Source organism: Electrona antarctica (assembly GCF_951216825.1).
Source record: "Electrona antarctica genome assembly, chromosome: 6".
Lineage (NCBI taxonomy): Eukaryota > Metazoa > Chordata > Actinopteri > Myctophiformes > Myctophidae > Electrona > Electrona antarctica.
The window spans coordinates 40,028,079-40,055,933 of record NC_136811.1 but is presented as its reverse complement, the minus strand read 5'-3'; the positions used below and the strand labels follow the sequence as shown (position 1 = coordinate 40,055,933).

The window sequence follows — 27,855 nt, the reverse complement described above, 5'->3', positions numbered from 1 at the left end:
AGGCATGGGGAAATAACATGAAATGAGACATTGAGATATGACAAAATCACACTTGTGTGAAGTGAGGGGCACTCCGTGCTCAGCAAATCAAATCATTTCCGTGGTACAAACACACAAAGCTGGGCATAGGAGGGGCTAGCGCTCCTCAAAAATAAATAAATGTATTTGAGGTATTAATAGCGTGGAGTGGACAAGGTCTTTGGATTGTTGTGACAGACACCAGTTCAAGGGGAGGGAGGGGACAAGCTTTGAAAGCAGCTCGGCAGCTAATACGATTTCCGTGAAACACAGCCATGTTTGCACGCACACGTTTACACAGGCAATTTAATAATTCCACGTTCTACTCGTCACCATATTTCTCGAACCGTTGGCTGTGGCTTTAAGAGCAGATGCAGGTATTAAAGGTGTGTGGGGTGGGGGTGCGGAACATAAGCTACTTTTATATGCGGATGACATTTTGGTACTGGTGTCGGATCCTGCTACCTCTATTCCCATAATTCTTAATAAGATTGAAATGTTCTCTCAAATATCTGGGTATAAAATCAATTGGCAGAAGTCAGAGGTGATGCCTGTATCTAGGTCGTGTGCCCGGTCAGAGGTTTCCAGTTTTCCATTTAGATGGATACCAGTGGGAATGAAGTATTTGGGTCTAAAGCTAAGTGCTGAGTTGACAGATATAATAGAAATGAATCTTGCACCACTACTTCAAGAGATGAAAAACAATTTGGAAAGGTGGAAAATAATTAATCTTACTTTATGGGGCAAAGTTAATACTATTAAGATGGTTATAGCGCCACAATCTAATTATGAATAATTCCACGTTCTCAAAGGAGCTTTATTGGCATGAGAAAGCATATGTTTACATTGCCAAAGCAAACTGTCAAAATATAATAAAAACAGTTTAAGACAATGGGTAAAGTATATACTGTATACGAAGAAGATGCCTCAGATTTAAAACGTGTTTAAAGGCAGCAGCTCTATTATGTGCAGTAGGCTACAGTAAGTCTAGCTCTATTATGTGCAGTAGGCTACTGTAAGTCTAGCTCTATTATGTGCAGTAGGCTACTGTAAGTCTAGCTCTATTATGTGCAGTAGGCTACTGTAAGTCTAGCTCTATTATGTGCAGTAGGCTACTGTAAGTCTAGCTCTATTATGTGCAGTAGGCTACTGTAAGTCTAGAGGTCTACTCTGCAGTGCAGGAAACTCAACGGTTAGTAGCCCTTAGGGGGGTTGTATGGCATTGGCTAATTATTGTATTGCAACAGTTCACAAGTTTTGCTGGTGTGTTCGCACATTGTTATATCTCTGCTTAGTCTCTGAAGTCTTGACATGTAGTGGGAAAATGGTTAGAAATATGTTGTGTGCAGTGGGTGCATAGTCTGTCTTCCCTTGGGAGCGGGGTCTGTCTGTGGCAACCTTTTTCTATTGCAAGGCTGTGTTCACTGAGTCTGTATCTAGTTTTGGGTTGTTCACACTGCTGACCGCTCACACGCTTTCCATTATGCCAGGTAGCTTTCTTTTTGTTTTCTTATAATCTGGTTAAGACCAATGGGTTTTATGTCTGTGCCTGGACCAGCTGACCTTGTTGTTCTCCGTCGGGTGCAACGAGTCTCGGTTCTGTCACACATGCATGCACACAGAGACACACACGTGCACACACAGGCTCACACGCACACGCACACCGCGCGCGCGCACGCACACACACACACACACACACACACACACACACACACACACACACACACACACACACACACACACACACACACACACACACACACACACACACACACACACACACACACACACACACACAGATAAAGGAAGGGTCAAAACGCTTTCGTACATAAACATGAGCCAAGACTAGAACAGTACTCCATTGAGAGGAGTGCAGGTGAGGAATCGTCAGGTTTATCTATCTCTACAGGGGGGTAAGATACACTAACTAACGGATGCTGGACAATTGACAGGCAGATAGTGTAGCTCCCTGAGCTCAAGGACACACAAACTGTGTAAGCCATTGTGTCCACAGAGAGGAGAGAGGGAGGAGAGGATGGAAGATATAGAGCTAGGGGGAGAGGGGAAAGAAAGAAAGATTGTTTTTTACCGAATGGGTTCCCAGATTGTGTCTGGAGTACTGTCTCTAACTGTCTTCATAAACTGTGTTTGTGTTGCTGACGTTGGTCAGATTAGCGGTTCTCCAGAAGTGGCGTGCGCCACAATTCAATGCAAGGAAATATGATGGGTGTCGCTCGTGAATGATGTGGCGCGAATGACGGGTGTTGCCCGTGAATGAGGTGAATGATGGGCGTCACCCGCAAATGACACACCATTATGGTAATGATGTGACTGAGGTAACAATGGGTACTCCACTAATCATGTAAAAGGATTTATGCAATGTCAAAACTTAGGGAGAAAAGCTAGTGGAAAGATCTAACGGTAGTAGAGGGAAGATAACAGCATTTAGAGAGGATGTGGAGGAGAAAGGTGAGGCCAGAGAAGTATGGGAGGAGAAGAGCCAGAGGCAGAGAGAGGGTAGAGGGCAGGAGAGCATGGGGTTTTGGAATTTGTCTTGGGGGAAGGGAGAGGAGATGACATTAGCTGGGGGTCGAGGAGGTCGCGCTATAAGAGTGAACTGTTCCTGCGGGAACAGAGACAATAGCCCTACATAGAATGAGCTCCCGAACTTTTTTCGCCAGGCCACCACACACACACACACAGTGCATACCTGGGTTGAACCAGGCCACCACACACACACTGCATACCTGGGTTGAACCAGGCCACCACACACACTGCATACCTGGGTTGAACCAGGCCACCACACACACTGCATACCTGGGTTGAACCAGGCCACCACACACACTGCATACCTGGGTTGAACCAGGCCACCACACACACACACTACATACCTGGGTTGAACCAGGCCACCACACACACTGCATACCTGGGTTGAACCAGGCCACCACACACACTGCATACCTGGGTTGAACCAGGCCACCACACACACACTGCATACCTGGGTTGAACCAGGCCACCACACACACACACTGCATACCTGGGTTGAACCAGGCCACCACACACACACACACACACACACACACACACACACACACTGCATACCTGGGTTGAACCAGGCCACCACACACACACACTGCATACCTGGGTTGAACCAGGCCACCACACACACTGCATACCTGGGTTGAACCAGGCCACCACACACACACTGCATACCTGGGTTGAACCAGGCCACCACACACACACTGCATACCTGGGTTGAACCAGGCCACCACACACACTGCATACCTGGGTTGAACCAGGCCACCACACACACACTGCATACCTGGGTTGAACCAGGCCACCACACACACACTGCATACCTGGGTTGAACCAGGCCACCACACACACTGCATACCTGGGTTGAACCAGGCCACCACACACACACTGCATACCTGGGTTGAACCAGGCCACCACACACACACTGCATACCTGGGTTGAACCAGGCCACCACACACACACTGCATACCTGGGTTAAACCAGGCCACCACACACACACACACACACACACACTGCATACCTGGGTTGAACCAGGCCACCACACACACACTGCATACCTGGGTTGAACCAGGCCACCACACACACACTGCATACCTGGGTTGAACCAGGCCACCACACACACACACACACTGCGTACCTGGGTTGAACCAGGCCACCACACACACACTATACCTGGGTTGAACCAGGCCACCACACACACACTGCATACCTGGGTTGAACCAGGCCACCACACACACACTGCATACCTGGGTTGAACCAGGCCACCACACACACACACACACAGTGCATACCTGGGTTGAACCAGGCCACCACACACACACTGCATACCTGGGTTGAACCAGGCCACCACACACACACTGCATACCTGGGTTGAACCAGGCCACCACACACACAGTGCATACCTGGGTTAAACCAGGCCACCACACACACACAGTGCATGCCTGGGTTAAACCAGGCCACCACACACACTGCATACCTGGGTTGAACCAGGCCACCACACACATAGGATTAACTACACCATCCAACCACGGTTACCCGCGGCAACCGCGGCTAAATCCGCCATCCGCAGGTCTCTACTGGCTTGGGACACCACAATGGAAATATATGAGGGCATAACTCATATATCCAACACGCATTAATTATATCATCCTTTTAAATATTAACCGCACCATCCGCCAACCGCAGGTCTCTAATACCTATTATTATATTGACCCGGGTCCACCAGGGCTCTAGATCCTTGTCTACACCAAATTTCTTCACTAAAATATCCGATCAACATCAAGCATTGTGAGCTTGGAGATCGGCTAGGGTTCATGTGGTTCGGCCCTCACCCTGCCAGCAGCAGCTATCTGATGATGTGGTGTTGTGTTGTACTAGTGGAGAGGAAAGCCATTCTGCTCTTATTGAACATTCTTTTTCTTTTCAAAATCTTTTTATTTCCGTTTTATAACAGTATGGGTGTCAAGTCACAGGTTCATAGAAAAAATAAAAATAAAATATCAGATTTTAGTATCAGTGACTGAGGTAAACAAACGTAGCCTACTGTATGAATCAGAGATCGTGGGCAGACATAATGAAAAGACTGTTATTGTGCAAAACATGCCCCTTCAAGACAAAAGAAAAACATTTTCTCCCCTTCAAGTCCCAATTTAGTATAGCCAATTCCCAATTCCCCAGCCTCTCTACAAGTACTCCATCTCTGCTAACCCCCACAATCAGTCATTGGGAGGGTGAAGAACGCCTCGGGTCTCCTCCGATACCCGGGCCATCAAGCCAACATCTTCTTTACACCCGACAGTGAAAGGTCTCACTAGGGGGGCGTAACGCATGTGGAGGTACACGCTATCCCCCCACCTCCTCCCTCCCCTGATTATTGAACATTCTGCTTGTTTGTTTTTTGCTATGTTCCACTGACTGCACTTCTCTGATTCAAATAGAGAACTTTTAATTGTCCAAAATATGAGGAAGTGAGGTAGTCATACTACTAAAGCTATGTCTACAATAGTATGTTGGAAGAGGCTCAGGTTTAGATTTGAAGTGAAAAGAGAAGGCAAATTGTGACAGGCTCTGCAGCATCCAGTTTGGAAACCAACAGCAGTCAGATGGGCAAAAAGTTGAAACGCGCTGGACTTTGACAGTAGCTCCGCAGTCCACATGCCATAGCAGCCAAGTTTGACGTTGTCAGAATTTTATATCTTCAATTTTATATTCTCACCGAAACAGAAAGACATCCAGTTTGCAGGTTGCTATATGCTGCCTCGGGCTGAATTGTGTAGTCGTGTGTGAGTGTGTGCGTGTGTGCGTGCATATGTGCATGCGTGTGTGCGTGCATGTATGAGTATCTATGTGTATGAGTATGTGTGCGTGCACACATGTGTATGAATTTCTGTGCTGGAGACTGGAGTCTCTTCTCCTGTATGTCACGTTTGCCGATTAACATAGTCAAACCTACCCAACAATCACTTTCTATTTACTCCTTGTTTACTCATTAATGCAAAGCATTAGCATCATAATGACTTAGGGATTTGACTGTGATTCCTCTCTCTGCCCTTCGATTATGTACACAAATCTATATGCAAATAACAATTAGAAATGTCTGCTAAAAATACCTTGTAAAGTTTCCAATGCACACTAAAACGGTGCTTAATATAAGGTCATATACTGTAAGCATGTGGTGTCACTGCAAACAACACTGCAAATGAAGGGCAAAGATATGGGATAAGGCTTTGTTTAGGAGGAGGAGGCATGGCCATGAAGAAACATGGACTGCAGTGAGGGCTGGATGACATTTACTGTGGTGACTGTGACCTCGCCCTTCATCATTAGCGTCCATCCTCTAACCTCTTGTTCTTTTATAGTGCAGTAGAATAGGCTCTATGCATAGCAGCAGCCATATTGGAAAGACATTTGGGCCTCTTCCTCACTTCGTTCACAGGTCTTAAACCAATTATACAAATGTAACACTTTAAGGCCAATTAGTGTAGCACCGTGGTTCTTAAACCTTTTAATTTCAAGGACCCCCAAAACAAATAGAATCATTACGGGTCCATGTGTACACTCTCAGAGTTACACACCCATAAGGGGCCATTTGGAACGCCCTCAAGGATAGGCTACCTGGACCACACATTGAGATCCACTGGTGTAGTGGTGTTTCCATTGAGCCAACTTCCACACTATCAGCACCCTGACTGTTTAATTAGTATAGCTGGTAGAAGGAAGTAAGGAAGACGCCCAATTTATTTCCAGTATGGCAACATAATCGAAAAGGCCACGCTGGGATCTTCCTCTTTTAGCCGATCCATGGTGGGGGTGTTTGTTCATGATACAACAGCACAATCTGCGAAGTTCTAACAAAAGATGAACTGGTGTATAACGTCCCACACCTCTCACACATATAGCCCTCAAACATGGCCAGCATGTCCAGTTATAGCCACAAGCATGACAGTACTGTATATATTGTGTTCACGTCACTCCGAGAGTGTATAAATGGGTCCATAAGGAACCCATCTATCTATAAATGCACCCCTTCTCTGTGTGAACGTCTGTAATCCACATAACTCGAGAACCGCTCGCCCCCATCACAATGATTTTCTGACATCTGCTTAGACTCCATATTTGGGCATGCCTGTCAAAGAACTCCATATGGGCATAAAAGGGACACAGACATAATAACTGGGTGGGGTGCTCTATATCTAAAAACGCACCACGTCTCTGTGTGTGTACGTCTGTAATCCACGTAACTCGAGAAACGTTCGTCCCACCGACTTCAAATTTGACACACGCGTTCCACAGTGAGTGCAGTGCCCGGCCTTGAGTTGGTGACTGGTGAGATACACCGTTGTCCAGAACAAAAGCCTCTGCCCAGGGCCCAAATTAGCCAATTGATCACACCTGATCACCCCTAGATCTATGGAGCTGGCCTGTTCTGACATCACAATGATGTTCTGATTCTGACATCTGCATAGACTGTCAAAGAACTCCATATATGGGCATAAAAGGGACACAGACATAATAACTGGGTGGGGCATGCATTTCCAACTTGCATCGTTCCAAGTAGGCCAGTGCCCAACGGGCACTGCTCTAGTAAGGGTCAATTTATTCAGTGGAATAGCTTTGACTAAAGCTTTGACTGGTCAGATAAGGGTATGGGTAACAGAAGAGGAGAGATAGGAAGAGGCAAAGAGAGGTACAGTATGATAATCTGAAGTGGAGGAAAGACTGACAGTGTAGATAATGTCAAGTGGTGAGAGTCTGTGGCAAGGGGGGTGTTTGGTTTGGTGGTGGTGGGGTGCGGTGGATTGGTGGAGGAGCAGATGGAGAGGGTGGGGTGTGTCATGTGTGTGTGTGACAGAGACAGTTACCTGAAGCAGGCAGAGTTGAGGGCGAACTAAAACAAAAGTAGGTCAAACCCTAGTACTGTATTTGGCTTGCTTGACAACGGGCCATGGCAGTATGGAAGGGGTATTAAAGTATTAAATAGGACTACTACTACAGCAATAAAGAAACCGTTAGAAATAACATAATAACAAGCCGCATTTTGATTCTCATTCTTTTGTTGTAGTAAATACCAAATAAATAAACAAATAGGGAAACTTCACAGATTTTCAACCTAAATCCCATTGTTCTGGTATGAGGAGATCAATAATATGGTGTGTATATATACCCTGGACTTCAGTGGATTTCTCGGTATCAAACACACCATTTTGTAAACATCTGTATAAACATGTTAAGCCGTTTCTGTTTGGCTTATATAACGTGTCCAAATTAATTACATGGATGAATAGAATAATTGAAGAAATAATTATATTAATAATAAACGACTCATTCATTATGAATGAATAAATGGTTGGTTGCAGCCCTGTGTGCAATGAAAGCTGGAAATATCATTCTGCCCTATATATCAATTCCCAGTACTCACTTAGTACTAAAGTACTGCTAAAGTAGCCTACTCAGTAGTTCCTAGTCATTCTTTCTACCTCCTTCTTGACCTTTCTTGCACTCTAAGCGTAATCACTTTCAGCCACATCATTATAGGTGAAAAAGCAACAATTTGCAATTACAAATTTGAAAATGTACATTTCTTGTGATGTGACCCCTACTTCTTTCCCTCTGTGTCTACACCAATCCTATACGTCTACACTGAAAATAGCTTATCTACAAATTCATAATGTGCCGCGTTGTGGCTATATATATTGTCTATTTTTGTAGAATGTTCACCTGGGGAGCAGAAGTATGGGTTTTATCTGAGACATTATATACATATTAGATATTTAATTCTAGGTGAGATATGTAGGCTGCACTATGTCGGCTGAGAACAGACACCCGCTGACACCTCTGGCTTCTGTCTCTTTCCATTTGTCCTTTTGTACCCTCCCACAGACACATGCACGCACATGCACGCACGCACGCACGCACGCACGCACGCACGCACGCACGCACGCACGCACGCACGCACGCACGCACGCACGCACATGCACATGCACACTCGCTCCAATCTGTCTCGCTCTCTGTCATTGTGTCATTCCATCTTTGTCGACCAAGTATCATGCAAGTCATCTCTGTTAACCTTTCATTCTGTATGGAAGAAAACACAGATACCACAGATTATGCAGTATCAATGCCTATAAATCAATCAATCAATCAAACTTTATTGACAGCCGTAGCCAATAGAAGACAAACAACAATTAAAAACATACAAACAGTTACAAATAGATACAGGGGTTCATAAAACTCTAAAAATCTCTCACATTAAAAAAATCTATAAGAGGCACTCATACCAATGTTTCCACATCAAAGAGCGGTATTTAACAGTGCTAAACCTAGGATTGGTCAACACCTTAATCACGTTATTATGTGACCCATCAAGTCTGCTTTTAAAGCTGAACATAAGGTTTCTATAAAGAAATGTTACTCTGAGAAAGACCATGTAACCAAATGGACCCGTAAATTGTGTGCGCGCATACACACACACACACACACGTAACTCACAAACACTGGCAGATATAAAGACAGAGAAGCACACACGCACACGCACGCATAGACTGCTAGTCCTGCTGGCTTTGTAGACAGCATCTGTTTACTGTGCCCCGTTATCCTCCCCCCATTCATGCCCCACCCATCGAGACAGGTGGGGGGGATCCGCGCGCGCGCGCGCGCACACGCACACGCACACGCACACACACACACACACACACACACACACACACACACACACACACACACACACACACACACACACACACACACTCCCAGAGGTCCCAGTATATGCCAGTGACACATGTTGGTGTCTCGCTTACACACACACTCACACACCTGCTGTGGGGCACTGCGCCAGTGCTCCGTGGTGCCGGGGTGGCTGGGCGACACACTGCGAGTTCACAGCACCTGCTCTGAAGCCAAACACAGGATGACAGATTAGAGCTCACCATACACAGGAGACCGGCAACGCGCACACCCACAGAGAGACACACACACACACACACACACACACACACACACACACACACACACACACACACACACACACACACACACACACACACACACACACACACACACACACACACACACACAGTCAGACAACGCTAAAAGTGTTCATTTCACTACAGTTGGAACCAAATGGACCCATAAGGGTGTGTAACCCTAACCCCAATGTAAGGGAGTGTAACCCCAGGATGTGACCAAATGGTATGAACCCGTAAGGGTCCATTTGGTCTCATTTGCACACTGTCTGAGGTGGTGCAACGTTTTACAGCTTACGCAAATACAAATCAGGCCAATCTGGGAAGTTGGGTCAGCTAAGGCAAGGGTCAAACTACTTCCTAAGGGTGTCCGTACTCTCTCACTATCTCTCTCTCTCTCTCTCTCTGTCTGTCTGTCTGTCTGTCACACACACACACACACACACACACACACACACACACACACACACACACACACACACACACACACACACACACACACACACACACACACACACACACACACACACACACACACACACACACACACACACACACACACACACACACACACACCCCTCATCTATCCGTCAGCCAGTACAGGCCCGTAGGGACAGATAATGTTCTAAGTCAGATCTCTTGCGGTTGTACAGTGTCCTCGCTGACATGGTCTTTACAAGGCCGAGGGGAGCGGGCTCAGTGCTCTGCTAAAACAACACGCTGTGACCTTTCCTTCCCTCACGCTAATTTATATAAACACACCCTGAACAGGGCCGGCCCGCTGACCCAGAGGGCACTGCATAAACACACACCCTGTGTGCGACTGTTAAGTCCAGCTAATGGCTAAATTGCTGTATGCTACGTCTTCTCAATGTTTTACAAGGAAACACAAGCATTATCCATCCTCTAAAACTCTCCTAAGCCGCCGCCTTAGCTTTGCCTCTGCTTCCCTCAGCTTTTAATCTGCAGGATTATTATTATTATTACATTGTATTAGCATTGTCTTTGTGTCACCATTATACTCCTTACTATGCTGTAATGTCTTTATATTCTTTTTATTTTTTAGGGGGGAGGTTCTGCCTTTATTGATTGTACTGTGGAGAAATATCATTGCAGGAAACGTGGAAAGAGTCGGGGAGAGACATGCAGCAAATTGCCCATGGGACTCGGGGAGAGAACCCTCAACTCGCTGTCAGAGCCTACATGTGGTTCCTGCCTTAACCACTGACTAGGCCATTGGCCACTGACAGCCCCACTGTAATGTCATTTACTGTAGGTGTGTATTCATGTAAACGTAAAGATTATACAGCCACTTGAATAGTTGACTAAATGGGAAGTGGAAAACTAAATCGCATCCACCATACAATGACACTTATCCTTATGACTATAACTTAAAGCTCTGTTGTACAAACAAACAGTGTTGTGCCATAGCGACCGACCATAGCAGATTTACAAGCTCAACACTATAAATCCATACTAAGAAGTAAGAATGATAACTACCGTATGTTGATAGTGTCCAAACATTTTGAAAATTGAACGTGAGGTCTAGTAAATTTGGATGAATTTTGATTGAGTATCAGTGTGTCAAATTGAACTGAAAGTTATCACAACTATATTGTTCATCACAGTGTATCATGAATTATGTTTTGTGGTGTGAACTCCGCCCTCCACTTGAGTTAGAACACATTATTAAACAACTTACCATGCACTTGAAACCTTGCATCACTAATCAGGGGGAGAACATAGGAGATCGACAATCTAACAACATGTCACAACATGGTGCATTGTGATCTTGTAGATTGGCTATTTTCGCTTTGGTGTAGAATGGGGGGGAAAAAGAGTGGATCAAGTACAGAGCCGACCCGGTCAACCAAGTATTAGTTTACTTAGTAGTATAGATACAGGGTTTTAGTGGCTAAAGCCAGCAGGAATACACAGTGGGATTTACGTGGGATTCTCAGGGAAGAAATGAGACATGCCAGAGATGGGAATGCTGGGAATCTTTCCTCTCCTCTGAAGGAGATGAGCCACAGGGCATGAAGGGAGGGAGTGGGCTGCGTGTGTGTGTGTGTGTGTGCCAGTACTTCTATTGTTGTGAGGGCCATGACGTCCACAGGGGGATCTAAAGATATGTAAAAGTTCTGTAAACTGATTATCATTATTCTACTTACTTGTAAACAGGGCAGGGCTATTTGAGAGTAAAGGCATTAATGTGTCATGGTTGTAATTACAACAAGGTCAGGGTTCGAGTTTAGCAGATTTGCCTAATTTATGCACACAGCGTTGACATTTAAAGGTTTTTGGGTTGTATTTCGATGTGGTGACTCCTCTTTCTCTGTGTGTGTGTGTGTGTGTGTGTGTGTGTGTGTGTGTGTGTGTGTGTGTGTGTGTGTGTGTGAGAGAGAGAGCGTGTACATATATGTTGTGCACTCGTACATACTGTACTGTACATATGCATGAATGTTTATTAGTAATTACCATTCCAATGTTATGCTCTTCAATGGATGGTGTATCTAAAGCACCTCACAGTACACTGATGGGAATAAAACCAATAGGGGGTGGAGAGACAGAGAGAGTGAGAGAGCAAGAGAGCTTGAGAGAGAGAGAGAGAGAGACCTTCTGTTTTTAGCTCTGGGGAGATGAACGTGACTTCATCTATTCTAAGTGAGATGGAACTGAGGTAAATTGGAGGGGGTGAAGAGAGAGTAGGCACGTACCACTTCCCCCCCGCCGCCCACTCTCTCTGTCTCTGTCTCTCTCTCTCACACACACACACACACACACACACACACACACACACACACACACACACACACACACAGAGCATGGAAGGAAAACAAAACACCTGTTTTGATGTACATGTTGTTAAAGCAGTAATTGTTCCATTGCTGTAAATGCTGTAGGGGAGCCTAATTGCATCGAACACAATGGCACATGTGGTGCAGTGCACAACAGAGTTTCAATGACAATGACACCCACATAGTGGCAACATACTGAATGTATACATAAATATTTACGTCCGCCTACACACATTGGCATGAATGTGTGCACACACAGAGAGAGAGGTTCTGCCTAAAGCATAATTTACTTCACTTGAAAAGTCGGCAAACGACACCATCGTGCTGGAGTACAAATTAGTTTTAACAGGAGCAAGTGAACAAACATGGCAAAGCTGCTGCTGTGCATTCCACACATTTCTTCCTATCACCCAAGGACATGTTTATCCCCGTCTATCCTCCAAATTACAGGGTAGACGGAACACAGAGAGAGAGGAAGAGCCAGAGAGAGAGACTGGAGGGGGGATGGGGACTTGGGAGTTCAGGTGTTCAGGAACAGCTGGTCTCCAAATAAAAATAAAAGAGGGTGTGGGAGGTGAGAGGAGAGAAGAGCACCAGAGCAAGAGAGAGAATGAGGGGGTGTTGTGAATATGAAGGCTTAGAGATTAATTTTCCCTGAGAGATGGGTGGAATAATTGATGGAGTCTCTGTGTATATGATGATTGACATAGAGGAGGAAAAAGAAAAAAATGATGGCCCTGTACACATTTTGGCGGGGGTAGGGGAGCATTGTGTGGTCTGTACAGAGAGAGAGAGAGAGAGAGAGAGAGCGCAATCAAACATAGCAGATGCAATGGGTCAGGGATGTGCGAGTCAGTGCGACACACAGATGCTATTAAGCAAGCAAACAGAAACAAAGCATGCACACTCTCTTTCTCTCTCTCACACAAACACACCCACAGAGCACAGCAGGCACAGCACAGGCTGCACGGGCAGAGTAGAGCCACACAGACACAGCCATCAGCAAACAAAGCCCCCTGGTTGTTGCTTTCCAAATCTGGACACAAATTAAGTGAACAATATGAAAGCCATCTCTATTATCTCAAAGGGGGACATGGATACATGAAAACTGCACAGCAAACACATTTCCTCTCATTTGGTGGTGGCTTTAAAATGGTTGCTCAAGCCTAAGGCTCTCTGCAGCAGCTCTGAAGAATGGTAATAATTGACTATAAGCTCCAATGGCCACTAAAAGAAAAATGAAATGGAAATGGGTATTTGTTTTCTTCTTGGCCTTATCTAAAGTTGCTATTTTTCTATGAAAAACAAGCCATGCTCTGGTAAAGAGACACTCTCTCAGACATGCAGTATACAGTATACAGTATTTTAGACTGTCCTCATGCAAGCATCCGGCTTTGACAAATCGGAGATGAACTCTGCCGTTACCTGACAGCTTCTCAAAATAGATCTCATTATAACTTTTGGTTAAGCTATGCCAGCTTTTGAATATCAGTTTATGACCTTTTTATATTGCTAAGAATCTCTAATACATTTATGGTCAGTTAATCATTTTATTATGCCCCTCCACACTTATCTTTTCGATTAATTTTATTACATTTTTTATACACAGTACTTTTTGTTTCGGAGGGGTGGGGGGCTGCTCTTGGCTTTAAATTGCTAGTATTATTACCTAACAAATCCCTTTGAAAGGATTTATTTATTTATTTTGATTTTTTTTCTCTCCAGAATTGATGCAGACATTATGGACATTTCGTGGCTTTTGGCACCCTCTGCAGGATATACAAAACACCACCAAATTAATTCAATAACGGGCTGCTACAGTACACCATTAGATCTGGCTGTGTACAGAAAAGGCAGAGCTATTGCATTCAATTGAAGAGAAACTATGGGGACATGTTTCCACCTATGCAGGAAATAGTTCAGAAAATGGCCCAGACACTGTGTTGTATAAAGAAATAACTTAAGGCATAACAAATAGGTTTGATATAAAATGGGTATGGCTGATGAGATGGAGCATAAGTCTCTCATCTGTGGCAGCGGTGGCCGAACGGATAGCGGCGCGGTCTAGATACCGGAAGGTTCCCAGTTCGAACCAGCCGTCCGACACGTTAAAATTACCACCGCTGAAATGCCCTTGAACAAGGCATCAACCACTACGATGAAATGTGTTCTATGAGCAGGGCCTGGCTGGAAACAAGTTCTTGAGCTTAGCCCAGATACCCTGGGTAAATATAGATTTCATTTCATTTCATTTCATTTCATCTCAAGTAGATTAAAAATTCAAACATTTGTCCTTTCAAAGTCTTACAAACAGTAGTTTACCACTACATCTTTGATTGATTGAAATATGTATTAACATTTTGCAGAATTACAGTACATTTCAAGCACAACTCAATACAAAGACTGTTACTGTGAGTGGACGACCCAATAAAGCATTACACATGATGCAAAAAGAGGGTCCACCATCCACAAGCAGACGTGGCTCATTATACCACTACATATTTTTTTAATCCTTCTGATCTTCCGCCAGAAAGAGACATTGGGTTCTTGGTACTGTGCTCGCTAGTTCATTACTGCATTAAGTAGCAAACCTCATTCGCAGCCAGCGCCTCAACAAAGACGCTACCTGTCAAGAAGTGCTTCCACAGCTGGTTTGTGCTAGTGATAAAATGTGTTGCTTTGGCCAAACGAGCCTCTAGGGGGCACTGTTGTCTTGGCTTCTCCCATTATACTAAAATGACATCATCCCTTCCGTTTCCAATGAGGGAACTGTCCCACATCACCATTGATCGATTAATGAATAGAAATGTGATAATCTGCCATTGTTACACAAAAAAATCACACCCGTGTGAACCGAGTGGTGTAAGGTCTTATATAGCCTGTCTGACGTAATGAAATCATGTCTGACGTAATGAAATCACACCCGGGTGAACATAGCAACCATGCTCATTTTTTTCTGCAGACTAACAAGCCAGTGGTTTACACCACTCAAAAATAAAAACACTGTTGAGATTGCAGTGACTTAATTGTGTGTGTGTGTGTGTGTGTGTGGGGGGGGGGGGGGGGGAACACCATTTACATTCAAACACAAAGTAAGAACATGGCAACCGGAGACAATGTAGATCCCTGGTTCTTTTGAAGGGCTGACTTCATGCATACATTTAGAGCGAGGAGCTGCAGCCGTCTACAGGTTCACAGGATATAGGATGAATGAACAGTATACTAGCAAAGCTGTCAACTCTTATAAATCCCTCTGTCCAGACAAGACAACATGCCCTTTAGGCTGGGTGACATTCAGAACCAGACAGACAAATCAGCTTATGGGTGTTTCAAACCATGGACCTTTCCTTTGTCAAAATGAGGTTCAAACATTTCACTCGTCAGGAATGCAACATAATCAGGTCAAGTAAAGTAGCCATTATCCCCATAAAGTAAAGTTTCCATTTCAAAGCAAAACGCTATTCAGCAGTGAGACATGCCATGCCACATTTTGTTGCAATATTCAAAACGTTGCATCTCATCCTCAAAACGTCAACTTGAACAAGTTTCAAGCAGACCAAACTATTGTAAACTAGTGTACTTTTTATCTTTCAAACACATTGAAGGCAGTCGATGCTGCCGACCATGACCAGAAACAGCATTATTTTGTGCAATATAAATAACATTAAATATCATGAGCTATTACTTATAATTATCATGGTACGATTATTGCACATCTACTTATTTTGTATGACGTCACGTTTATAGTGTATGTAGTGAATGGTGAATTGTTTTTTTTTAATCAAACCACTACCTCATGTATATAATCCTCCAAACAAATACAGCTATTGTACCACACAAACCCGTGTTCTAAAGAAGTAAACAGGTAACACTGTTGGTTTCTCAAAAAGATTTATTTTTTTTATCCAACAATCAACGCCGCTGCCGCCGCCGCCACCACAGACTTCTTGTTTGCAGCTGCAACCTGTGGAAACCAGAAAACAAGAATTCAATCATTTGTATTCAAAAACACTCCAGACGGGGGAAGCTTACAGCAAGTTGAGTGAAAATGACTGAATCACAATTCAACTCAAAGCTTGGAAGAGAGCAATAGTTTTCCTCTGCTGCCAATGAACTAACACCACCCATACTCAGACAGTATAGGACAGGATCCCCACAAGCAAAAATCAAACCGTTTCAATAAAACCCCATCAGAAAGTACAAAACACAAGGGGTTTGGGGAATGGAGGAGGTAAGGGTGCCAACTGAGCGTGCCTGTTGCCAGCTATGTGCAGCAGACGCAGGCAGGGCTGGGCACAGGTTAGTTCATCTACATAGCGCTCATTAGCATGGGTAAACAAGGAGAAAACTGGTGCCATACGGTGGCTTTGCCAAGCATGAAATTCCTTCCTCGGGTTTACCCCTTTACCCTTGGATTATCACTCCAATGGTGTTGCTGCTGCAGTGACTGCCTCCTCTCACGTCACTACAAGGCAGAATGTGCAATTTGTTTTAGCTGCGACTAACAGACAACGACCTGCCGCTATGCTACATGGACAAACCAGTAACTCAGTAATTTAGCCTCTATAGAACAGCTGACTTGCATTCTGCAAGGCACTTTGGCAGAAAGGGAAACTTGCCCAAGGACAACAGTTTTCAAAGCAGTGCATGCTCAAGCTATGCAGGGTGCTTCCCATAACAGACAAGAGGTGTAAGCATCAAAGCAGAGGGATGTTTGTGATGAAACGCGCTTTGGATTGAGCCACCACATTGAATAAGTCTAGACTTCAAATAAAACAATGCACCATAGAAGAGCATAAAGCAACCTTGTTGCTGGCCAGAAATGAAGCCTTTGATACAAATCATTCAACTCGGGATTATTTAAATTGATTAACTTAAATTCTGACCGAGGGCCAAAAGCAGGCCATTGCCCAAAATATGCTAGATCACCAAGGTTACATTGTGTAGTGGGCAGCCCGCCACCCCTTTTTGACAGAAGACAATTCTGTATGTTGTGCACCTACACATAGAACAGATTAAGTTGGTACTAGCTGGAAAAGCTTCGAGGACTAGAAAGCTTTGATTCCTGGCAAGGAGATACATTCTCATCCATTGCATACCGCATTAAGAGTAATATTTATTCTATTGTCATCCATCTCATATCACTTTTACAGAAGAGATGGTCAAATCTGTCCAGTAGGGATACATTAAAACAAAGCATTTGTATTGTTAATTTGGGTTTGGCACATACCATTTGTGTACAATATCTACTGCCAATTATGTATTGTGATTTATGCTTTCCTGAAAATAAAAAAATACATGGCAAGATAAACTATGGTGCTGCTTAACCTTTAACAGAGTTGAGAAAACCACTCACCTGCCCAGCAATTCTGTCCAGGTCTCTGTTTCCCTGGGATGTGAGTCTGCGTCCGCTGAGGGGAGAGAGGACAGTGAATATTAAGACACTGAAACACAGTGGCACAACTGAGCACATCAGCCAACACAACACAACACAACCTGGTCAAAAATCAATACACAACACAACAGAGTATTCAATAACACCTCAACTACATTGGATATGCCCCATTGAACACAATACTGTGGTCATGAGGAGGCAGGCCAATCAATTCTTCCTACATAGAAATGAAATCATTCACTCCGACATGATGAACAAGTCAAACTGCAATGTCATTTTCCCACTCACTTCATCTGATAACAGCCACAGAATTAGTGCTGCAGCTACAGAAATGAAAATGTCCATCACCATGGCTCTGGCAAAGTCTTCATGAATATGCATGTAACCTACCTTAAATATTAAAAACTCAAATTGCTTTAACTACTGACCCTGGTGTCTGTATTTTGCAAACTTCACAAGTTTTCAAACAAATTTAACGTTTTCAAAAATAGCAGTTCTACAAGCTCACAACCCGACCCATTGTGATGTGTTGCCAGCTTGCAGATCAAGTGACTAAACCTTTCTTCATAAATATACAAATCTTGACAGCTGCCAGAAAAAGCAGAGGACATGAACAGCCTTGTGCGATTTAGGACGTACTGATAGCATTGCCATCTTGACACTACTACACTATCATTTGTCAATACAGTATGCTCTAGTATATAAACTAGGGCGGTTTCAATCATTTGCAGGCAGAGGCAATAGCCACCACTCGAGTATGACATCAGAATGTCTGAATCCATTTTGATGAGTCAAGCAGTGATGCCGGGTGCATGCAATTTGCATGCATTTTCTTCTGTGCATTGACTTTGCGCACAATTGTGCTGCATGCCAATTCTGGAGAACCATTGACCCAACAGGCTTCACACTAGACACTGCACTTCTACGGGTGCTCAGCAATACATCTGCCCCGTGTGACATACATGCATAGGGATTTATGGACTTTATAAATCAATGTTTTATGCACACATCCTCAAGTGTTCTGCTCATAAATATGTAATAAAGTACGGGGGTGAACCACGGAAATTAACAAAAAAGGGCATGCATTTCTGCTCACCCATTGGGGTCCTTCTCGATCATCTTGAGCAGCTCAAGGGACTGAAGCACCTTGCGGGCCACATTCTTGGATCCAACGCTGAAGTGGGAGGGGCAGACACCGTTCCTATTGCGACCACCATAGATCTTGGTCATGCTGCCTACACCAGCACCACCACGCAGATACAGGTGGCGCACTGTGGATGCTGACAGAAGGAAGATTACCATGTTAGATGAAAACTAAATGAAAGGCTTCGGGTGACATCTTGAATTGGATGCTTAAAACTGCAATTATGTTATACACTATGATACCCAAGGGTGTGAACACCACCAAGTCAACCTGGTATCCATAGGAAAACAAACTATGCCAGGAATGCCACATTTGCTGCCGACACCACCATAGGGGTCTTTGTAAACTTGTCAGTATTGCGTATTAGTATCATTAGTATTAAGTCACCTGTGTATTGTACTGTACCAATTAGCTGTGCAGCATATTACCAATTTTTTCCCCCTGCTGTATTATTCTATACACTGAGCAAGAAAGTACTGCCGAAGCAGACAACCCGCAACACTCCAGTTTAGAATAAAGTTCTTATGGTGCAAGGCTCGAATATACAAGTTGAAATGAAGAAAATGCCAGCACTTATTGTATGTCCTTTTGATATGAATTTATTTACCTCCGACGTTTATAACCAGCGCGTTTCGGCCTGTGTGGCCTTCGTCAGCGTTACATCAAATCATATAACGCTGACGAAGGCCACACAGGCCGAAGCGCGTTCGTTATCAACGTCGGAGGTAAATAAATTCATATCAAAAGGACATACAATAAGTGCTGGCATTTTCTTCATTTCAACTTATTCTATACACTGCCTGTATTGTCACAGTAAATGCAGTAAATTTGATTGTACCACATAAACCACAGAAGACAACGGCACATTTCTAATAACTGGGATCGGAATCACAAAAAGCCAGTTCATAAATCAATGTAAAAAACAATGTAACAATTTAGTCTTCACTGCAACTGCATTGAGTAGGTGGCAAATACATCCAACCATCTGTCACACATCCCAGAAATGTAATGCAGACTCGGCAGGCCTCTGTTACACCAATAGTTATGGAACAGACAGATGGAGAGAGATGTACGGACTTACCAGCTCTGATGTAGAACCAGTTGTCATCACTGGGAGCCAGCTCTTTGTGCTTGGCCAACTTGACAAGGTCAACCCAGTCTGGCACCTTCAGCTTTCCTGACCTGGGGACAAGATTATAGAACAGAAAAGACTTTGATACAACGTAGTAGAAAGGTTTAGATTTGGACAATACACTGACAGAATGAGAAGTATTAGAGGAAAACAAAATAAACCCCAATGCATGGTAGACCTGACCAACTTTAATTTGTGCCTGAAATCCAATTAATTTTGGGCCAAATGTTTGGTGAAACTGAGGTACTGTCCATTTATTTCAAGTATATATTTATTTATATTGCATCAAATAAGAACTGTTCCAAAAATAAACACATTATGCCGGCAGTTTGACTCTTATGGATATAAAGAATCAACAGACGTGAGAAAACGTAAGTGTTACTGCCGCCGAATTAGTTATTTATTTCATAGTCTTTAGTGAAAGTTTTAGTGACCGACTACTATTGTAAATACAGAAAGGTTTGTTTTTACCTTGTACAGAACAATGAACGGTTACTTAACTAAACAATGATATGATACAACGATGTTAATGGAAATGACACCAGTCAGTCTGGAATTAACCTGCATGTGAAAGCTTGATTTCATATATTGTATAACTGTAATGAGTCTGAATGGGAATAAAGATGAACTTATTTGGTTCCCCATACGCTCCAACATTGGTATTGCCAAATGCCATAACTATTCATGCCTAGAATAGGCGACATGGGAGACTGTGGCTCGCAGGTAGACCAATGATCCATGGGTCGGCGGTTCGAATCCCGGCTCCTCCTGGCTACATGTTGAAGTGTCCTTGGGCAAGACACTGAACCCCAAATTGCTCCCGATGTGCTGGTTTGTACCTTGCATGGCTTCCGCCGCAATCGGTGTATGAATGTGTGTGTGAATGGGTGAATGTAATGCACAATCTATGTAAAGCGCCTTGGATAAAGGCGCTATATAAATGCACCATTTACCATTTAGAATAGGGATGCTAGGTTTGCCGTGTTTAAAGAACAGATACTATAAACGTATATACACAACATAATAATATAATGTCCACTTGACGACACACACTGACGTATGGGTAGTAGCATACATTAATTCCACATATCCCTGTATAAAGAGTTATTGTATTTGTTATACAGAGTACACACTTGGCTACATTTCATATAAAAAGGCATTACATATAATATCTAAAAACGCCATGAAGGCATACTTACTTTTTCAGGAAGGCTGCAAGGGCACGAACAAATTCCTGCTGGTTAACGTCTTTCACTGTGACACCAGGCATCTAGAGAAAAGCAAGATAAATGTTTTAGTAAAAAGGGACATGAAGCATTACTTGGCCTATAATGATCAGACAGGAAATCTGCTGTGCTACATACATCCTACATGAACACATACTGTACCATTGTTCATTTAACATTACACCTACGACAACCGGGCTATAATAGAGATATTGATTAACTAAGTTAATGTAGTAGGCTGGTTTTGTCGCGTGTTACCGATGTACAAGCCTTGACATGCTTTCTGTCGGCATAGGCTGCCTTCTATGAGTTAGCATTAGCTAGCTAGCTTCATGGGATATGGCCAACCATTATTATCGTAACGTGCCGGGTCCTAGCAAGTTATCCCAACCAAGTGCAAGATACGGGGATCCTTGTGTACTCGGTCAATATATTCACAGGTTTATTTTTGAGTGTACAGTTGATCAAAAGACATAGTTAGCTCGAAAGCTAGTAAGGCTCAATGCGGTAGCATGGGGGCAGCCATCATTGACAGCACTCTAGCGCGAGTGCAACACGTTATATAAACCTAAATAAAAGCTATTTGTCGGTTTCATATGCCAGTACTAGGCACCAATAATAATCAATCGATATTTAAACGTCAACCCGGTTAAGTTTAAAGGGTGGGTAGTTATAGAGTAGCGGTATATTTCATTGAATAACTGAGGGGGGAGAGAGATGTCCGTTTACCTTGCTTCTGGACAGCGAGAGGAAGAGAGGGTACACGGGGTTTCCAGTCCGTGTTAAAAGGGGCGAGTCACGTTACATCACGCGAGATCTCAGTGTGTAACTAAAGATGCACAGTATCCCTGCATTAAATGTATCCCTCTCAACTTCTTGTTTATGCCCCAAACTGAATATACTGAATATACAGGTTTTGTAGCAAATTGTAGAAATATTAGACCTTATTGTCGAATGTTTATAAGGCATGTTGTAATCATGTATAATTGATTAATTGATTAATTGATTGATTAAAAAGTATTTATTAACAGTTTGCAGAATGGGTACATTTCACATGAAAGCAATTTACAATTTACAATTTACAATTTAGGCATTTAGCAGACGCTCTTAATCCAGAGCGACTTACATTAGGCAGGAACAAAAGTATGGGAATACATCACATATATAAAATGCATTTATCAAGAAACATGCGTAAGCTAAGAACGTAAGTTACGTAACTAGAACATATCTATATAATGACACTATACATATTAACTATACATATATACTATACTATGCTATACATATGTAGGCTACTATGATGTGCTATGACTATATACAATGCAATTATTGTGCTGTCTACATGACATGCTATAAGTCTGTTTCAAATGCTATCTAAGTCTAAAAAGTGCTATCTAAGGGGGTAGGATAAGTGCTATGGGCCATGATGGAGTCTGAAAAGGTGGGTCTTCAGACTACGGCGGAAGATTGGGAGTGATGCCGCGGTTCTGACTGCAACGGGGAGTGCATTCCACAGTTTTGGGGCCAGAAGGGAGAAGAGTTTGGGACGTGTGGAGCGTTGGCCCGGTGTTTTTAGTGAGGGTACTTCCAGCTTTCCTGCGTTGGCTGATCTGAGTGCGCGGGAGGGTTTGTAGGGTTCAATCATGCTTGCAAGATATGGGGGAGCCATACCTTTGGCTCAGCACAACTCAATACAAAGACTTGTTTACAACAGGGTTCACCATTTTCAATTCATCAGAACATTTATAGACATACAAAATATACACTTCTACATAAAAAATTCACACCTGTGTGAAGTGAGGGGCGCTCTTATCGTACATCATCATGTATCATCTCATACTGGCCAATCAGAATGCCTGTTGCCACAAATCATATTTGGCGGACATTTGACCTAATTTCTCCTTTCATTGTCGATGGCAAATATGAGATGTGTGGGGACAAGATGACGTAAACTTTCCCTTCATTGTCAATGGCATTTAATGTTTGTGTTGCGGACATTTTGTGATAATATTGTCCCCCACTCTAACCAAGAAGCCGTCTGCCTTGCTGAGATTATTTGATTCAAAGAGAATGGATTCAGTTTTTCCTAGGTGTAAAGATAGTTTGTTATCAGCGAGCCAGGTGCAGATTCTACCGAGTTCAGAGCTGAGGGCCTTTTCAACCTGCAGTTTGTTCCTGTCCGAGACCAGCAGTGCAGAGTCATCTGCGAACAGGAACAAGTTGCAGTCACAAGCTAATGTCATGTCGTTTACATATATATTGTGTATAATTGTATATTGTATAATTGTATAATTATTACTTGAAAACACACACACACACACACACACACACACACACACACACACACACACACACACACACACACACACACACACACATACTGTTTATTATTTTATGACAAACAATAACAGATTAATACAATACAATACAATACAATACAATACAATACAATACAATACCAATACCATACAATGCAATACAATACAATACAATACATGAATTCAATGCCTTACAAAAGTGATTAACAGATAGACCCCCCTGACAAATCACTAATTTCACTGGATAACAATTAAAGCATTAATATACTTTATTACTTTCCTATATTATATTTGAAACATAAAATACTTTTAATTAAATACCAGTATGTTACGTGTATGATATTGCATAGGCATATGCAACACTTTCACGTGTGTATCCCATTTCTTTTGTCCACAGTTTCACAATTCATCCAGATAAAACTGCCAATTTCAACATCTCAGGGGTCAGCCAGAATGTGGTCTCAGAACAACTTTACATTGCTGTGGCTGTTGATGCTGATGAACACAGTTGAGAGTATCAAGGTGATTGGAGGTCACCTAATGGGGCTCCATGCAGACTCCAGTCACCAGCCTGATAGGCGTTCCTGTTTTAGTTGAGGATGTTGTCACATATGCGAGCTGCATGCATGACTACCAGCAGCCAACCTCATAGGTGACATGGGACACTGGGTATTCTAGTTCTCGACTCGAGTCAGGTAGTGACCAAATAAACTTCACTCAACATGCCAATAGCACCACCACCAAAGTTAGCCATCTGGTTAACTATATCAACCACGTCCGTCTGTCTATGTGTGGTCAAGCAATCAGCAAGCCCTGGAAACAGAAGACACGCTGACCTTCACCATTGATGTCCACTATGGAAATTGAACATCCATGAAACAGTTTGATCCAGTCCAAAAGCTACTGTACATACAGTATACAGCTATGGAGCAGAGTTAATCAGTCTGAGATCAGTGCAGAGGAAGGCATGATGCAGTTCATCAGCCTCACCTCTGATCTGAGGTCTCTCAAGGACAGGCATCTAATCCCATTAACCTTATGTGTACCATGCCACAGGAGGCTGCATCATTGGACCTTATTCTTTTCTCTATTTCTTTTCTTGACTTTGCTGCTGAATTGAATAAGTTTTAATAAGTTAAAAGTTAGAAGAACTAAGATACCCATGTCAAAATACTTCCTTAATGTCAACGAAGTCCACAATCACCGTCCCAGAGGGAGTTCAACAAACCAGGTGTGTAAAGTTGACCGATTGGACAAGGCTCCAAAAATATCCAGAGATGCAAAGTTTGGGGTGTTTTATTTTCTCCCAAACAAATTCTCCAACAACAATTACGGTGCAGTATAAATAGTGAAGGCCTTAAATAACAAATCAAAATAAGGAATACAATAACGAAAACAACCAAGGAACTTAAGATACTGTTTAACAGGCGACACCCTTATAAGACAAGGGCCTTGGCAGCTCTCTCCTAGTATAGGTGCTTGCAGCTTGTTGCTCCAAGCCCAACTAACTGAATTCCCCTGCAGCCTCCCTCTTATAGGGAGTGGATTCTACCACATGGCATGCAATCAATTAACAGTCATTAACCCAGGTAGACATTCTCATCCTTTAAAGGATGTTGTAAAACATAATATAAGTTACATTTCTCACCCAACATTATTTTCAACAGAATAAAATATTGCTCTTAAATACAGACAGACAACACACCCCTCCTCCTCTACAATACTTGGCAACCTCCAATTTAGAGAGGCGTGCCCGCACTGATGAGGTGACCAATCAATCAACAAACAGAACACTTCAAACATTAAAATTCCAAAAGCCGGCCGGCTTAGTCAAATGGAAGCTGCTGTGTACTTCAAAGTGTACGTTGTCCTCAGTGTATATGTGTATAGGGCACGGGCTGCCCCGTGACAAGGTGCAACCCAGATTTGGCTCAAACAAGGGATTCAATTAATTTAGCTCCTATGCCACTAAAATGTGGAACACCCTACCAACAGCCATTAAGCTACGGACGGCTGCAATTCGAAACTGGCCCCTTCTCCTTTCCCCCCTTCTTTATTCCCATACTGTACATGTTTCCCCCATGTACATTATGTAACTTTCTTTAACTGAATATATGCTGATTTCCTTTTTTCATAGAAGTGTATATATTTGTACAGTACGTCTTTAAATGTTCTGATGAATTGAAAATGGAGGATCCTTAAACAAGTCTTAGTACCTTTCTGGTTTCATGTTCATAGCAGTTTTTGTATTGACTTGTGCATTCTACATACTGTGAATACAATTTTCAATCAATCAATCAATCAATCAATCAATCAATCAATCAATCAATCAATCAATCAATAAGTCCTCTTTCTCTGCCTCTAACTCACCTTGTAGGAAACATGCACAACATTATTTCTTTAGGAGAATAATTCTATTTTACACAGCCAGCAGGAGACGCCAAACAATAGTTTTGTTGTGGAACAACAAAACTATTAAAATGTAAATTTGCCCAGGCAAAGAAAAGCTATACTTACTTACTGCAACTAACCCATGTCAAGTTGAGGGAGGTAAATGCTGCTCCTATGAAATGAAATGAAATGAAATCTATATTTACCCAGGGTATCTGGGCTAAGCTCAAGAACTTGTTTCCAGCCAGGCCCTGCTCATAGAACACATTTCATCGTAGTGGTTGATGCCTTGTTCAAGGGCATTTCAGCGGTGGTAATTTTAACGTGTCGGACGGCTGATTCGAACTGGGAACCTTCCGGTATCTAGACCGCGCCGCTATCTGTTCGGCCACCGCTGCCAGCTTTTCTTTCTTTTTTTTTAATATTTTTTATCCCACGATTTTGCAACCCATTTCTTTTCACCCAGTGTCAATTACAATGTAATCCTGGGCGCTACACTTCCTCTGCCAACCTGGAGGGGCAGCGGACTGACCTCATGCTTCCTTCTATGTATGAGGAGTCCAAGCTGCTTCTTTTCACCTGACGGGGGAATTTCGCCGGCCGGACGTAGCGCATGGAAGGAACACGTTATTCCGACCAGTTCCTTTCCCCTCCATCAGGCGCCCCGGCTGGCCAGGGGGAGGTAGTTTAGAGACCAGGATTACTGCATGTTTTTGTGAGGGCACCTACCCTAGGAGACACGGGGAGAACATGCAAACTTCACACAGAAAGACCCTTTCGCCAACCCCACATTGGGTATGGGCACTGATGACGCGGAGGAGGGAACACGCCCTCAGCGCCCACAGCGTCCCCAGCGGGAATCGAACCCAGGACCTTCTAGCTGTGAGGATACAGCACTACCGACTGTGCCACCGTGCCCCCTTTGCAATCTTTACTGACCTCACAATCTGGGGAAGAACGAAGAAGCCTTACATTTACAAAACAATATGAGTGGAGACAAAGCTGATAAATACTTTGGCATGCCTTGCCAAGAAGAGAAGATTTGTTAACAATAGTTTTTATATGTAAACCAAGCTGAAAAAGGTGAAGATGCATGCTCCCCAATTTATACATTTTGTTTTGTTCAGCATTGAGCTCATGGTTTCAGCATAGAATTATTCTAAATGGACTCTTTCAAAGTATATCTCAAAGCCCTTACAATGCTCAGTCTGGTAAATCCTCAAGCCCTGATGGCTTTGGGTGTGAATTTTAAATCATACTCCTCTACCTCTATCTAGCTATGCTGAATTATTCAGCCAAAACAAGAATCCTCCCTCTGCAGTTATTAAGGGAGGCCTTTATGGGAGGAAGAAAAAAAGTGGGGGAAATTTCCTGACAATTGTGCCTGTTACAGGTCAATTGCATCACTGGATTTTGATTGAAATTGATTTCCTACAATGATGTCATTACAACTTTGATGTTTTCTCCCACTTATTATTAATGTGGATCAAATGATATTCATCAAGGGTCAGAACAATAACGGTAATTTGAGGAGGCTTGTTACTTAAAGGACCACTTCACCTCTTTTCAACGTATCTTCATTGGTCCTCACTAATGTTCATGATAAAATACCACAATTTATTTTTACGCAGTCTGTGTCTTATAGGAGGGCTGTGGGCAGTTCAGAAACCCGTCCACCAGTTAAGATAAATATTTTTTAATAATTAGATTGTTATTAGCGTGAGAACGATGGCTTCCATTATCGCATTGCAACTTTTCAGGAATAGAAAGCATGCAGTTTCTATTAGCTTGGATTCCCCATCGATGACGTCACTGGTGGACGGGTTTCTGAACTGCCCACAGCCCTCCTATGGCACACAGACCGAGTAGAAAAGAATTGTGGCATTGTATCATGAACATTAATGAGGACCAATTATATGAAGGTAGAATGAAAAGT

At 43.1% G+C, this 27,855-nt stretch overlaps 1 protein-coding gene across 1 annotated transcript; it reads right to left on the bottom strand.

Moving 5' to 3' along the window:
* Positions 1–16,187: 16,187 nt before the first annotated feature.
* On the bottom strand, positions 16,188–22,019 carry rps19 (ribosomal protein S19). Its single transcript, XM_079503921.1, has 6 exons — positions 21,940–22,019; positions 21,184–21,254; positions 19,934–20,034; positions 18,805–18,988; positions 17,670–17,724; positions 16,188–16,277 (listed from the first exon to the last, which is right to left on the bottom strand). The coding sequence occupies exons 2-6, from the start codon at positions 21,252–21,254 to the stop codon at positions 16,215–16,217; spliced, it is 474 nt and encodes a 157-aa protein (XP_079360047.1). The 5' UTR covers positions 21,940–22,019; the 3' UTR covers positions 16,188–16,214.
* Between the last annotated feature and the right edge of the window lie 5,836 nt (positions 22,020–27,855).